Source organism: Schistocerca gregaria, chromosome 1, assembly GCF_023897955.1.
Source record: "Schistocerca gregaria isolate iqSchGreg1 chromosome 1, iqSchGreg1.2, whole genome shotgun sequence".
NCBI classification, from domain to species: Eukaryota; Metazoa; Arthropoda; class Insecta; order Orthoptera; family Acrididae; genus Schistocerca; species Schistocerca gregaria.
The window spans coordinates 1,029,860,903-1,029,875,074 of NC_064920.1; the positions used below are offsets into that span (position 1 = coordinate 1,029,860,903).

At 40.5% G+C, this 14,172-nt stretch overlaps 1 protein-coding gene and 1 non-coding gene across 3 annotated transcripts; both read left to right on the plus strand.

Annotated features, from left to right (window-relative positions):
• Nucleotides 1–5,811: 5,811 nt before the first annotated feature.
• LOC126279050 (early endosome antigen 1-like) lies at nucleotides 5,812–9,148 on the plus strand. 2 transcript variants are annotated; one of them, XM_049979463.1, is made up of 2 exons: nucleotides 5,812–5,951; nucleotides 7,605–9,148. In XM_049979463.1, the coding sequence occupies exon 2, from the start codon at nucleotides 7,730–7,732 to the stop codon at nucleotides 8,417–8,419; it is 690 nt and encodes a 229-aa protein (XP_049835420.1). In that variant the 5' UTR covers nucleotides 5,812–5,951; nucleotides 7,605–7,729; the 3' UTR covers nucleotides 8,420–9,148. The 2 variants fall into 2 exon arrangements, with proteins under 2 accessions (XP_049835420.1, XP_049835429.1); XM_049979472.1 differs by having other exon boundaries at nucleotides 5,816–5,923.
• Trnap-ugg (transfer RNA proline (anticodon UGG)) lies at nucleotides 7,151–7,222 on the plus strand. The gene has a single exon. It is a non-coding gene; the product is annotated as a tRNA-Pro (tRNA).
• Nucleotides 9,149–14,172: the final 5,024 nt, after the last annotated feature.

The following is a 14,172-nucleotide window of genomic DNA, read 5'->3' on the forward strand; positions in this document are numbered from 1 at the left end:
GGACTGCTATGGTCGCAGGTTCGAATCCTGCCTCGGGCATGGATGTGTGTGATGTCCTTGGTTAGTTAGGTTTAAGTAGTTCTAAGTTCTAGGGGACTAATGACCACAGCAGTTGAGTCCCATAGTGCTCAGAGCCATTTGAACCATTGATTGCACCTTTCAACACGATCGAGCACCTGTTCATAATGCACGGCCTGTGTCGGAGCGGTTACACGACAATAACATCCCTGTAATGGACTGGCCTGCACACAGTCCTGACCTGAATCCTATAGAACACCTTTGGGATGTTTTGGAACGCCGACGTCGTGCCAGGCCTCACCGACCGACATCGATACCTCTCTTCAGTGCAGCACTCCGTGAAAAATGGGCTACCATTCCCCAAGAAACCTTCCAGCACCTGATTGAACGTATGTCTGCGAGAGTGAAAGCTGACATGAAGGCTAAGGGTGGGCCAACAACGTATTGAATTTCAGCATTACCGATGGAGGGCGCCACGAACTTGTAAGTCATTTTCAGCCAGGTGTCTGGATGATCACATAGTGTATATTCTTTTTTTCTTTCTTTCTTCAGGATGACGCAACTCGCAAATCGAGTTTGAAAATTTTGAGCTAGCTTACCTACTTTGTATAGTCGCAAGGGGTTCGCAGTGAGTAAGCAATTTCATAAGCGCGAGGTTCTCTTATAAAACCTGGCTGTCCGTACTTTTTTTTTTCATTCCCGCGTTATTCTGTAAACGTGCAGTACTAAAGGATTCCCTCCCAATTTACTCCGCTGATGCAGCCTCTCGACGTGTATTATTACATGCAAGGGAGAACCTTATAAAACGACTTCGAAATTGCGGTTACGTCATCGAACAGAACAGATATATTTCTTCTAGAGAAAATTGCATTAACATTCGATCAGTCATACACAATCAATCGTCTGTAACGATATTTAGTGATAACCTCCGATATGCGAAGTACGCTGTTAAATCGTATGATGACCGAGAACCGTTTATGATTATAAACCAATTTTTTTTTTCAATAGATACATTGAAAAATCAAGCATGTGCAAAAATTCAGTGTTCACCACACGTATTTTATGTGGCAATAATTACTGTTTTCCATGTTTCTACGATCAGTATCATCTTGATGCGTGCCGTGCTCCGTAGGTTACAAATTGTTACAGGTATAGCTACAATGATACAAATGAAATGACTGTACCGTTTTGATTGATAGTTCTCGTGTATACTTTCCTTAATTCATGTGTCCTTAAGATAAAACTTATTTCTTCTTTTTTCTGGATAAATACGATGTAAATGATAAATAAATCATTAAATATTGATAATTTGGTCAGAGATAATAAATCTGTTGTTAGAAATTAATGGGACAAATGTACCAGCTGCGAGATTCGAGCCACGAACTCCGGGCTTATGAAACTACTGGCTTGGCTGCGGACTGCTTTAATATTTGCGACCATACAATTCTAAAATTTTGAAACTCGGTCTTCTCGAAAACGGCTGGGAGTTGTGTCTTCCTGTTCACATACACTTAAGTCGTAGTCGCGCCCTATACTCTCTGTCAGTTTAAATCAAATCTGTTGGGGGGGGGGGGTTACGGCCCAATAGGGTTAGAGCTACAGTTGCAGCCTGGGCTGGCAGCTCTATGCTCTAAATTTCGTACTCAACAGGGTCACAAATTATCTACAAATTTTATCAAATGTTCAAATGTGTGTGAATTCCTAAGGGACCAAACTGCTGAGGTCATCGGTCCCTAGACTTACACACTACTTCAACTAACATCAGGCATTATGTTAAGAACAACACACGCACCCAAGCCCAAGGGAGGAGTCGAACCTCCAGAGGAAGGGGCGGCGCAGTCCGTGGCGTGGCCTTCAAACAGCGCGGTTTCAGGCGCCATGTTACGGATTTCGCGGCCACTCCGCGCGGCAAATTTGATCATTTGTTCTTCTTCCTGTACTGTTTATGCATCATAAGTGAAATTTTTTTCTTGTCCTTTCTGGTTTTGCAATTTTAATGGCCAGCAGTGTAGATTCACTTCAGCAGAGTAGGCAGTCAAATTGCGCAGTCGTTTTTCTGAGTTACACCAACACTGCAATCCTTTTGAGCGAGATCTTCTCAGCGCACATCAACTCAGTCTAATAAATGTATAACTGTCAAAGTTATAACAATTTACCACACTGTCTGTCGTTCTATGAAATAAAAATTGCCTTCATTTTTTTCCATTGCTGTACAGTCTCGACTCTGAAGCCAGTTTCAAATGTATGCACAAGCACAACCCACCGGAAAGACTATACTTGGGGTCAGAGCTTGTGCCGTAAAAGCTAAATACGTAATTTAAATTTTTTTCGTTATTGTTGTAATTATTGTAGTGTTCTATTTTTTTCATACTTGACCTGTGTAACATTTCTCATACTTTCAGTTTTCAGCGAACGAACTCTTTGTAACTGAGTTCTTATCAGGTTGGATTTCATTGGAATCATTGTGCACAGCGACTCTGACGTAATTCAAAATGGAAGGAAGTCAGCAATCTGTCGTCATTGTCTGTACTTTATTGCAGATCTACATTTCAGCTACGGTATGGCCAGCATTAGTGCGTATGAAGTGTTATGCAGACTCGATAGACTGTAAATGAATATGTTATTACATGACCTTGCGTGTATGTAGCTTACTTAAAACGCACTGCACTGTAACTGAAATCTAGATCTGTAATAAATTGCAGACTAAATGGCGACAGACCGATGACGTCCTTCCTGTTTTAAGTTCGTAGTTGTAGAAGGCGGTCATTATTGTCATTATAACCGTTCGTAATCTAAATGGTAATGAGAGTAAGTACGAAAGTGTCATAGCTATACAAGTTGTCAAGTGTCATCGTTTTTAAAAAGTCATTGTTGATGGGTTGCGCCCAAACAAACAACGCTGAGCAGTATAGTATTCACTTCATGAAAGAGGCATTATAGAGACGCTCTTCGTTATCCGTCCTGAAAATTGGCTTCAGCAGAATGATGCGATGAGTAGTTTAAACTGCTGTTCTGAGGGCAGATGGAGACAGACTGGAGGTATGCTCATAATCATCGATGACAGCAACTCCCATCATCGCAAAGGTACAGTAATGCCACCATCTCGTAGTGTTCGCAGGATAGATGAGATTTGTGTTGCAACTTGACCGCCCTCTGCATTCACAACGAAATAAATGCGGAGTTAAAACACTAAAATGTGTGTTCGCGTAAATAATTTTGCGTAGTGCAACTTCGTTCCTCTGTCCTGAACAACAGCTGAGTTCAGTAGCCAGTAAAAAAATGCTTGCTAAATTTAAACTCTGTACAAGAGATAATTGTATCAGTCACTTTAATGGAGACACGAAATCTATTTTGTGCTGCTTTGCACAGAGTAGTATTCAAAAGGAAGTGAAACAGCAGCATTGCTTAATCACTGCTATCATTACTTAACTTTAGTGATTGGAATTTTGATGTTTAGCAAGTGCTGCGTGGGCGTGTGTCTGATGAGTAAGTGCGCTGACACAATCGCGTCACTAGCCGCGCGGGATTAGCCGGGCAGTCTGGAGCGCGGGCTGTGCGGTTGGTCCGGGGTGGGGGGGATGTTCGAGTCCTCCCTCGGGCATGGGTGTGTGTGTTTGTCCTTAGGATAATTTAGGTTATGTAGTGTGTAAGCTTAGGGACTGATGACTTTAGCAGTTAAGTCCCATAAGATTTCACACACATTTGAACATTATTAAAATTGCGTCAGTAGGTAACTTATACGTTTTTCTTAAGTTTTATTCCACAGATATAGTGGTTTAAATCCCAGTAGTTTCAACACCGTTGCATGAATATACGGCGTTATAACCTGTATTGTTATGCGAAGGAAGTGTGTCATACATCCTTGGCCATGAAACTTTCCTTTACTTTATGTTATCCCAGATCTTTTGATGTTATTCGATGGTGTATTAAATGTACATAGCCTATATATCCATACCGTTTAGTAATGTTTCCTCTGACTTTGTTAGTTCGACCCACGACCAGACTGATAGTCAGCCAATAGACATTTTAAGCCTGTTAAGCGATAGGATTAACGAAATAGTGAGACACTGCTCTGCAGTCCCCATAGGGCTACTGCACCTAAGTTCAGCTTCGCATAATAATTTTACGATTGTTTCTTCAGGTATGGGGAATGTACGTATGCTTCAGACAGTAAGCAATTGTTTGGAATAGTAAGAGCTATACCGTCACAAATCCAAGAACTCGTCAACTTTCTCTTGTAATGTCAAAGGCTTTATGAACGAACAACTACTATAGCACATACAACCAATGTCTAATATCAAACGCTTTATGAACGAACAACTACTATACCACATACAACCAATGTCTAATGTCAAACGCTTTATGAACGAACAACTACTATAGCACATACAACCAATGTCATGCCTTTGACTGTGAAGTTCGATAACGAGACGAGTCTGCTACTACTGTTACATGATTACGTGTGGAAGTTGGTGAGTTAAACTCTAATGCATGATGTGTGGTCTCCCAGACCACACTAAAATTCTGTAACTCGCTCTCCAAGATCAGATCTGGCGGAATGCTTCTAAACCCCTATTACGTTCTTTAAATTGCCAACATACAATGTTTTGCTGTCGGCTGAATTATTGCCTTTTTTTTGCTGTTGACTTGTGTTACTGGCACGTGTTGTGGTCTCCTACACGCGCCACCTGGGCTACGTATTTGTTTTGCTCAATATAGTAAAAAATGTGTCGCAGGAACGAGTCAGCTTTAACGGCTCCAAGTTTGATGAGCTTGCTAGTCTGTTGGATGAAGGAAGACGTCAGTGATACAGATCAAGAAATGACGAAAGGGACGATGGTTTTACACAGTCATTAATGACATTTGTGCTAGCGGAGGAACATTCAGACGAAGAAGTTCGGGACAGTTATAATGGGCCTTTCCCTTTCTCCAATGAACACCTTAGAGTTCAAATCAAATGTGCCCTGAAAAATGATAAAGAAAAATGTAGATCCCTGCATTGAATGTCAATTTTGCAGACTTACTGCTTGTGCCTATCGAGGGTAGTTTTTGTGTGAAAGTTTAAAACGAGGAAAATATGTAAAAATTTACTTGCTAGAGAGATATTATGATTATTCAGAATGCAAAATAAATTTCTCAAACAGTTCGTTTACGTGCACTGTTTAAAAAACCTCAAAAAACTATGTGATTTTGTGTGATAAAAAGTAAGAATATTTAAACAGCACTTAAATAATTGTAAAAGTTAATGTTATATAACTGAACTTAAAAATTTCACATGAATTACGCCTTAAATCTCGGTTTAAACATAGGGGTCCCAGAGACCCCACCTCGCAGTATACTTCACAGAAAAGTTATCTCATAAATTAAGGCATTAAACTGGCTTAACAGTCGACACTGTTCAGAAAAGAAAAAAAGAGTTAAGTTTTACGTCATTCAATGACGGGCCATGTGGTAAAATGTTATCATTCAGACAATTAAACATTGTATCAGTCCGAGCCCATTGAAAAGACCTTCCTCAGTTTCCATCATGTAGTCACTGCCTTTATAATACGTTATTAAGTTTAATACAGAATCGTAATGCGGATTTAGAATTTTACCGGCTGAGCTATCCAGGCGCAGCCTATGGAGAACCTGAAAAATTAACCTCCTCTTATCCGTCTTCTGAAAGGGTTGTGTGCGTAAGGTAAGGATCAATTATACTGTTTTAATCAGTCAGAAAACTTCAGTGCAGTATACTCCACACGACAATCAATGATTCGTTTTTCACAGATACTCGTGGCCATACTTGGAGCTATTGTCATCTCTGGTACGTCGAAACAAAATCATTGGCCAGCTATGCAGTAAAAATGTGTGAGGCGTAAGTCCGCATGTGCAGAACAATAATTTACATTGCCCTTTTAGCCATGTGTGTTTGTACTATTTAGCTTCGAAAGGTAACGGTTATTGCTTTTAAGTATTTAGATTTGCATGCGTAGCAGCGTCAATTAGTCTCCTTTACTGTAAATATATTTGTATAAACAGCACAAATAGGCTAAGGTGCATGTAATAGTAAACTCTTTGTCTAACAAAGCGTAAAGAATAAACAATCAGCATCGTACAGAAGCCACGTCACAATCTCGGTTGCTAGGTTGTTTAATATTCATCCTTACTTCAAATTTTACTCTGTTGTAACAGAAGTTCATCCCACTCAAAGCTTTATTTATGAAGCTTTTATTTATGAGGCTTTATAAGTCTATACTGGTACTTATTGTTCAGTCTTTTCTTGTTTTTCAATTCCTTTACGCTAATATGATTATTCGGTTTCCTCCAATTAATTCACATGTTTATAAACAACTACTCATTTTGCAAATGCATACTTTATTAAGGTTTCGGAGGCCTGTTAGAGGTATCCGAGGCAATAGCGGTACAAACATAATGGCTGACTATTACATCAAACTGGATCAGAAGCCATCGCATCCATAACAGTATTTTATATTTCGCGTTTCTGTTTTATATAGCTGCTGTGATGTATGCGTCAATCCGCTTGTCTCATGAAAAGGTTTTCCCCTGCGGTGCACAACCCCATGAGGTTTTTTGCTAATCGGGGTGTCCTTCAGTTAGGCTTCAGCTGTTAACAGCGGTTATACCGCTCCCACAGACAGCCGTAGCAGAATATCGCAAGGACGTACGTTTAGGTAGAACGCTTTACGACTAAAATGCCCTGATTATGAATGGATGTCAAATGTATGCTATTGGGTAAAGCATCAGGTAATGCAACTGAGAATGTGAATGTCTGTCTAAACTTTCTCCAATGCTTTTCTCGCCTTGTAAAAACAATTCCCCCCGTTTCGTCTGCTGAAGACAGGATTCGATTATTACTTTATTTTTCTAATTCCAAGCGGATGTTCGAAAATGAATCGTGTTGTTAATCAAGTTTAAAGATAACACAATCTGACATCTGCACATGAATGATTCATTTCGCCTTGAAATTTTACCTTCCCTGAGCAAAAGCGTTTAGATAAAAAGGACAATAATAATATAGATATACAATATCTATAAATTACTCATCCCAGGTGGAAAATTACCTATCGTGTTTATATCGAAAATTACCTATCGTGTTTATATCAATGTGCAAATGATACCAATATCGTGTGGCTCAGTGGTCTAGGGGTATGATTCCTGCTTTGGGTGCAGGAGGTCCCGGGTTCAAATCCCGGCTGAGCCCTAAATTTTTAATGCGCTATATTACTCCCAAGACTGGTTATTTCGGTAAGAAGAACAAAAGTTTCACAATATGGTTGCGCAATATCGTGTATAGCTAATAAACTGTACTCTCACACAAATCCGTGCTACGAAATTCAAAAAATATTTTCTGTGCTAAACAAGTTTAGCATCGTCATTCTATTTTCAAAGTAACTAAAGAACTACATAAGCAAGTAAGCGACTTCATGAAAAACGGCGTTTTAGAGTATTTTAATATCTGCAGTCCTATAACCGAACCAATATTTCCGTTGTTAGTTATTCCATTTTGTTACCAAAGTGTTCTCTTGTCGATCAGATCCATACCAATTTAAGAAACTGAAACTGTGTTTGTTTCCGTCCTGCAGGACTTGACTTCGATTTGTCGTAAAGAACGAGGCGCAGCTGTTGCATACACTTTGTAAGACAAATGAAGGGAGAGAGAGTTTACTTGTTTCCATGATCACAGTTGAACCGACACAGGGGAAAAAAAATGCCTAGAGCTAATGTCATGTCTACGAATGAAGAAATAGTCGACTTGTCATCTATACTGGATGAAGTGTTCAAGAAACAAAATGAAGTTGAAAAACAAGTTGACACAGCAAGGCAGGATTTGGAAAAAGTGAAACTGCAACATCAGAATGAGAAAAATGAATATGAGGGAGTACTTCGAAAGAGAAGAAATTCTGAGATGCAGCTAAATAATTTAAAAGAATCAATTGCTGATATAATGACCTCATTAGAGAGCCTGTATGAAAAAACTGAAAATATTTCATTTGCAACAGGTGACAAGCAGTTTCAGCAAGCTAAAGCCAGCTTAATACTGTCACATGAAATGGTTCATCACAACAAATATTATCAGATAATGGAGAAATACGGTGATAACCAACTGTCATCTGCTGCAAATATACGTGATCAAACTCTCTACACAAGGAAGAAACTACTAGAGAACAAAATTGCTGAGAACAGAAGGCAAGTAAATATGAATTTGCAAACAGAATCAAAACTGAAAGAAGAAATACTAATATTAAAGAAACGGAACAATGCTTTGCTTATTCGTCTCCAGCGACAGTTACATGAAGCACAGTGCAGATGCAGCCAAGCAGAAGAAAGATTAAGTCGTTTGAAAAGGACATTGGAAGAACAGAAACATATCATTCAGAAGAATCAGACCCACAAATAAAAATCTTTTCACGTGGTCTCAAGTTGTCTTCAGTACAATGTATTTCCTCACAACAGCTGCTGATGCAATAACAAGAGGATCCAGTGCTAATGATCTTCAGAATTAGTTTCTAATTCACTATAGAGTCTGCAATAACGCACTAAACTGTTGCTAGAGGGCCATAATTGATTCGTAGGTTCCTGCACCCATCAGTAACCACTATCTGTTCAACTACATTTTTTCTTAGGAACGTATTGTACTTTGAATTTCTTTTAAAATTATATATACTTAAAGGGCTTGTTACAGTTGCTATGAATCAGCTAAAAAGAAACTGAATTAAGAAAACTGAACTTTACTTATAACCAGAAATTTTTCTGTTGAATATGTAATTTAAATTCTTATTGGGTGTTCACTTGGGTAAGATCACTGATATTGCACAAATTTTCGTTTGTGAGACTTGCCACCAAAAATTAATGCATGTACCCAGCCAAGAACCTAAGAAGAATTTCAATTGAATTTTGTTGTATCAAATAAAATATGAAACACGTTAACTGATAGATTTTACCCATCTTGCAGATCCAATTTGTGTTAGCTAATGCTATTATAAAGATAACTGCAGACACACTGTACCTTTGTTCAGATGTTAATTCTGTTTCCCTGCGAGTTTATTCATTTCCAGTTGTATTTTTAATTAATGCCAATAATTTGTTGTTTTTTGTTAATAAATATCACTGAGAAGAAAAAAAGAAAGGGGTATGATTTCTGCTTTGGGTGCAGGAGGTCCCAGATTCAAATCCCGGCTGAGTCCTTAATTTTTAATATGCTATATTACTTCCACGACTGGTTATTTCAGGAAAAAGAACAAAAGCTTCAAAATTTGGGTGCGCAGTATCGTGTATAGCAATAAATTGTACTCTCACACAAACCCGTGCTATGAATTTCGAAGAATATTTTCTGTGCTAAACAGGTTTATCATCGTGATTCTAATTCAAAAGTAACTATTTATAAAAATGAACTACATAAGCAAGGAAACGACTCCATGAAAAACAGCGTTCTAGAGCATTTGAATATCTGCAGTCCTACAACCGAACCTATACTTTACGTTGTTTTTTACCAAATTGTTCTCTTGTCGATCAGATCCATACCGATGTAAGAAACTAGACTGCTTCCGTCCTGTAGGACTTCGATTTGTCGCTGCTTCATTAGACGACAATACTGAGGAGACAAGTGGTCAGAGCAGCAGTCTCTAGATTGCTATTTCAGCAAATCCCCATCTGTCCTCACAAGAATGAGCATATCTTGGAGATCAGATATGATCCTCTGCAGAACAGATCAGGTATGACCCTCTGCAGCACAGTCTCAAACGCTCACATGTCGTCCTCGGAGGATCAGTCACTGAGCTATCGCTAGATGTATCTTCAACTTTTTACTTTCTTTTTTAATGATTTTCTATTCTTTCAAATCTCTATTATTCTAAATTTTATACTCATTTTTAGCCTGGCATTTGGTCGGGGCAGGTTTAAGATTTCAATATCAACTGTTTTCCCATTTAGTATAAATGTATTTGAAATGTAAACATTTCGATTAAGTCGCCATCTAATTAGACTCTCCACACATACAGATACCGCAGTAATTACTTTTTTGAGGACAAGAGCGTACATCGATGAAGCTATCTGCAGTAATAATTAGTTTGTGGTAAAAAGTTAATGGACAATATCAGTGTTATTATTTTCATCTGTTAGCAATACAGGCAATTTACATATTTGTAGAGGAGTAACACAATATTAGCTTCAGAATGCTGTGTCTTGTATAGGGTGTACACTGATGAGCCAAAACATTATGAACACTTACTTGGAAGCATGTTGGTCCACTTCTGGAACGCAACTCAGCAGTGATTCTGCGAGCTATGGGTTCGACAAGTACTTGATAGGTTTCCAGAGGTTTGTGGGCAAAGGCCTACGCACAGGTTATGCACTCCCCGTAATTTACGGACGTTCGGTTTGTGGGTGTGGAGCTGGCGCCCAATAGCGTCTCACTTGGGTTTCATCGGATTCGGATAAGCTGAATTTGATGGCCAAGACATCAATGTGAGTTCGCTATCATGCTCCTCAAACAACTGCAACACAATTACGGCTTTGTGACACAGACCATTATCCTTCTGGAAGATGCCATCGCTGTTTATCCAGGTTGGGGGTTTTTTCTGCCCGGGGACTGGGTGTTTATGTTGTCCTCAGCATTTCGTCATCACTATCGTCATTCGTGACAGTGTCTAGATTGGACAGTGAAAAAATTGGAACTGTGTAAAAATTGTAACTTTGTACGGGGGCTGATGACAGCGCAGTTCAGCGCCCCTCAAACCAAACATCATCGCTGTTGAGGAAAACGTCATGCGTAAGGGGGTTACAGTTGGTCCCTAAAAACGTTCACGTAGTCCGCAGCTATGATGTTGCCTTCGCTACTACCGTAGGTTCCATGGAAGCCCAGGTGAATGTCCCCCGTAAAATAATACAAATACTGCTCCCTCCGGCCTGTGTCTGTGGCGCGCTACGTTTTGAGCAGCCATTTGCCTGGATGACGGTGTACGAGGGGCATTTGAAAAATTCTTGCAAAGTCCGAGAGATGGCACCACCGGCGCGTATCGAGGTCATCTTTAGTTAGTAGCATCTTTGGAAAGAACGCACACCAAGTTTCAGCCACATTGGACTATTTCTTTGAGTTTGTAATTCCTGTGAATCAAGGAAGTCGAGTGATTGTCAAAAAATGGACGAAAAAGAATTTTTTGTCGTGTTTAAACATTACTTTATGAAAGGCAAAACGCCTCAGGAGACTAAAGAGAAGCTTGATAAACATTACAGTGACCTTGCACCTTCGATTATAAAAGTTTATAAGTGGTTTCGAAACTTTCGGAGTGGCCATATGGGCACTAGTGATGCTGAACGTTCTGGACGCCCTATGTAGGTTACGGCTCCAGAAATAATTGATAAAATCCATGATGTGGTGATGGATGACAGAAGAGTTAAGGTGCCTGAGATTATTAGTCCTGTGGAAATCTCGAATGAACGGGTACATAATATTTTGCGTAAACATTTGGACATGAGAAAGCTATCCGCAAAATGGGTTCCGCGATTGCTCACGTTTAACCAAAAACGGACTCGTGCGGAGTGTTGCAAGGATGGTTTGCAGCTGTTCAGGAAGAATCCGCAGGACTTTGAGCGTCGTTTCGTCACTGTGGATGAAACATGGATACATTACTATACTCCTGAGACCAAACAACAGTGAGTTACCAAGGGGGAGGCGAAGACCATTCCTTCGAACAGAAAGGTTGTTGCAACTGTCTTTTGGGATTCACGAGGGATAATCCTTATCGACTATCTGGAAAAGGGTAAAACTATTACAGGTGCATATTATTCATCGTTATTGGGCCGTTTGAAAAGCGAGCTGCAAGAAAAACGCCTTCGATTGGACCGCAGAAAGGTCCTTTTCCATCACGACAAGGCACCAGCACACACCTCAGCAGTTGTGGTCGCAAAATTAATGGAAATAGGATTCCAACTCGTTTCACATCCCCCCTTTTCTCCAGACTTGGTTCCCTCGGACTACTATTTGTTTCCCAATTTGAAGAAATGGCTGGCAGGACAAAGACTTTATTCAAACGAGGAGGTGATTGCAGCAACTAATAGCTAATTTGCAGACTTGGACAATTCCTATTATTCGGAAGGGATCAACAAATTATAACAGCTTTAGACGAAGTGTATAAGCCTAAGAGGAGACTATGTCGAAAAATAAAAAAGGGTTACCCAAACACGTAAGTAGTTTTTATTTTTGCAAAGACTTTTCAAACGCTCGTCTATCTGGACACGACCATCGACCTGATTTGACAGTTAACGGGATCATGCGACCAGGCGACGCAATTCCATTGATCCGCGGCCCAATCTTGATGATACCGTGCACACTGTAATCCTAATTGACGATGTTGTTGGGTCAAATTGGGAACACGTAGGGGTCCTCTGCTGCGGAACACCATATTCAACACTTTGCGCTGAACGGCGTGCTCCGAAACACTTTTGCCTGCGCCAGCTCTGTAGTCGTCATATCTTCCACAGATCGCTGCCTATCCTGCTTTAGAGTGCGGGCAAGCCTCCGATCCGTATGTTATGTGATGAGATGTGGATCGCCCAGCTTCTTGTCGCCTACTCGTGGTTCCAGTAATCTTCAACCACTTTCCATAGGTGGTCACGAGAGCAGCACGCGAACAGCTGACCAGTTTCGCCTTTTCCGAGATGCACTCTCCCAGGCACTGGACCACAACAATATGGCTTTTGTCAAAGTCTCTCAAATCGGAGGATTTCCGCATTATTCGTCTCTGCTCCGCTCACATTCTTCTCTTACAACGTCACGTGCCCTCGGCGCCACAAGGCAGCACACAACCCCGTGGTGGTCGTGGTCATAATGTTTTGGCTCATCAGTATATGTATTCTTGACGTCTGCAAGACACTTCTTACTGGTTTTCTGTATAATCACACGTGCATCCTGTTTCTGTCGTACAAGCTGCTGTCTGACTTTTGCACTATTCCATAAAGCTTAATAAAGACTGCTTTAGAACACTCCGTCCGTTGAAATGTTCATTTCATGGGCAGACTGCTATTTGCGTATCACATACATTAAAAATAATGTTCGGTATAAAATGAGTAAATCTAGCAAGTCTTAAATACATTTACAAGTATAGAGCGCAACGTTTAATTTAGCGATGTAACGTGATTTAAGATTAAAACGAATCAGCGTATATTTGATAAATTAACCTTATGACTAACCATAAACACCATGCAAATTGCGACGACAGCTTGTAACACAACTTTAACTGACTTCCCAGTGTTGTGGAGATACCCCGCAGAAAATTTCATAAAACTTGTTTCATCAACTACGGAAGAAAGTTGTAACTCGCGGAAAGTATAACGACTAGGACAGGCAATGTTGTGCTTTAGTTATGATCAGCCTCTGCCTTCTCAGTCAATTGAATGTAAATTACGAGATCTGATTTTTGCAGCCGCAAATTCAGGCCAGGGGCAAACCTATAGTTAGACGTCTGGCATAGCGTCCAGGTTAAAATGGTTTACAATACGTTAATGTCTAGGCTTACGGATAATGCAGGTATCGTTGCGGGTCTCATTAATTATCTTGCCAGTACAGACCTCAAGCCATGAGAAACAGAGAACAAGTCGGTTGTCCTGGCAATGTAGTTGGCAGCGATACGTGTTCCTGGCACGAAGAATAGTTAATGGCAGTTAATTCAGTTAACTTTGAAAGTGCAGCCATATTTGTGGAGACAAAAGCGGACTACGAAATTTTGTGCTATCAAATGGTCGTCTGTGGTACTGGTGTTCATACAAAGGCGGGAAACGACGGCTGAGTGACACGCGCTCCATCTGGCCGCGACGCGGCGAAACGCGGAGTTAAAACAGGGACTAGACGCCGCGCCGTTCAGCGCACGTCAGAGTGCCGCCTGCGAAAAGCCGTGGAGCACGCAACAGGTTGCACGCCAAAGACGGACCTCAATAGCGCCGTGGTTTGTGAACTTGCTTCTCGCCAGACAATCTGTCGATGACCCACAGTGATCAGGCCACTACTTACGAAGGCGGCTCAATAAACAAGCTGCAAAACGATGTATCGCCAATGGATATTGTTGTCGTTTTCAGCCAGAAGATTGGTTTGATGCAGTATTACACATTCATCTATCCATCTCTGCATACCAACATCCACGCGAACGTGCTTGCTAT

Coding starts and splice junctions, on each gene's coding strand:
- LOC126279050 (XM_049979463.1), top strand. CDS start 7,730: ATGCCTAGAGCTAATGTCATGTCTACGAATGAAGAAATAGTCGACTTG.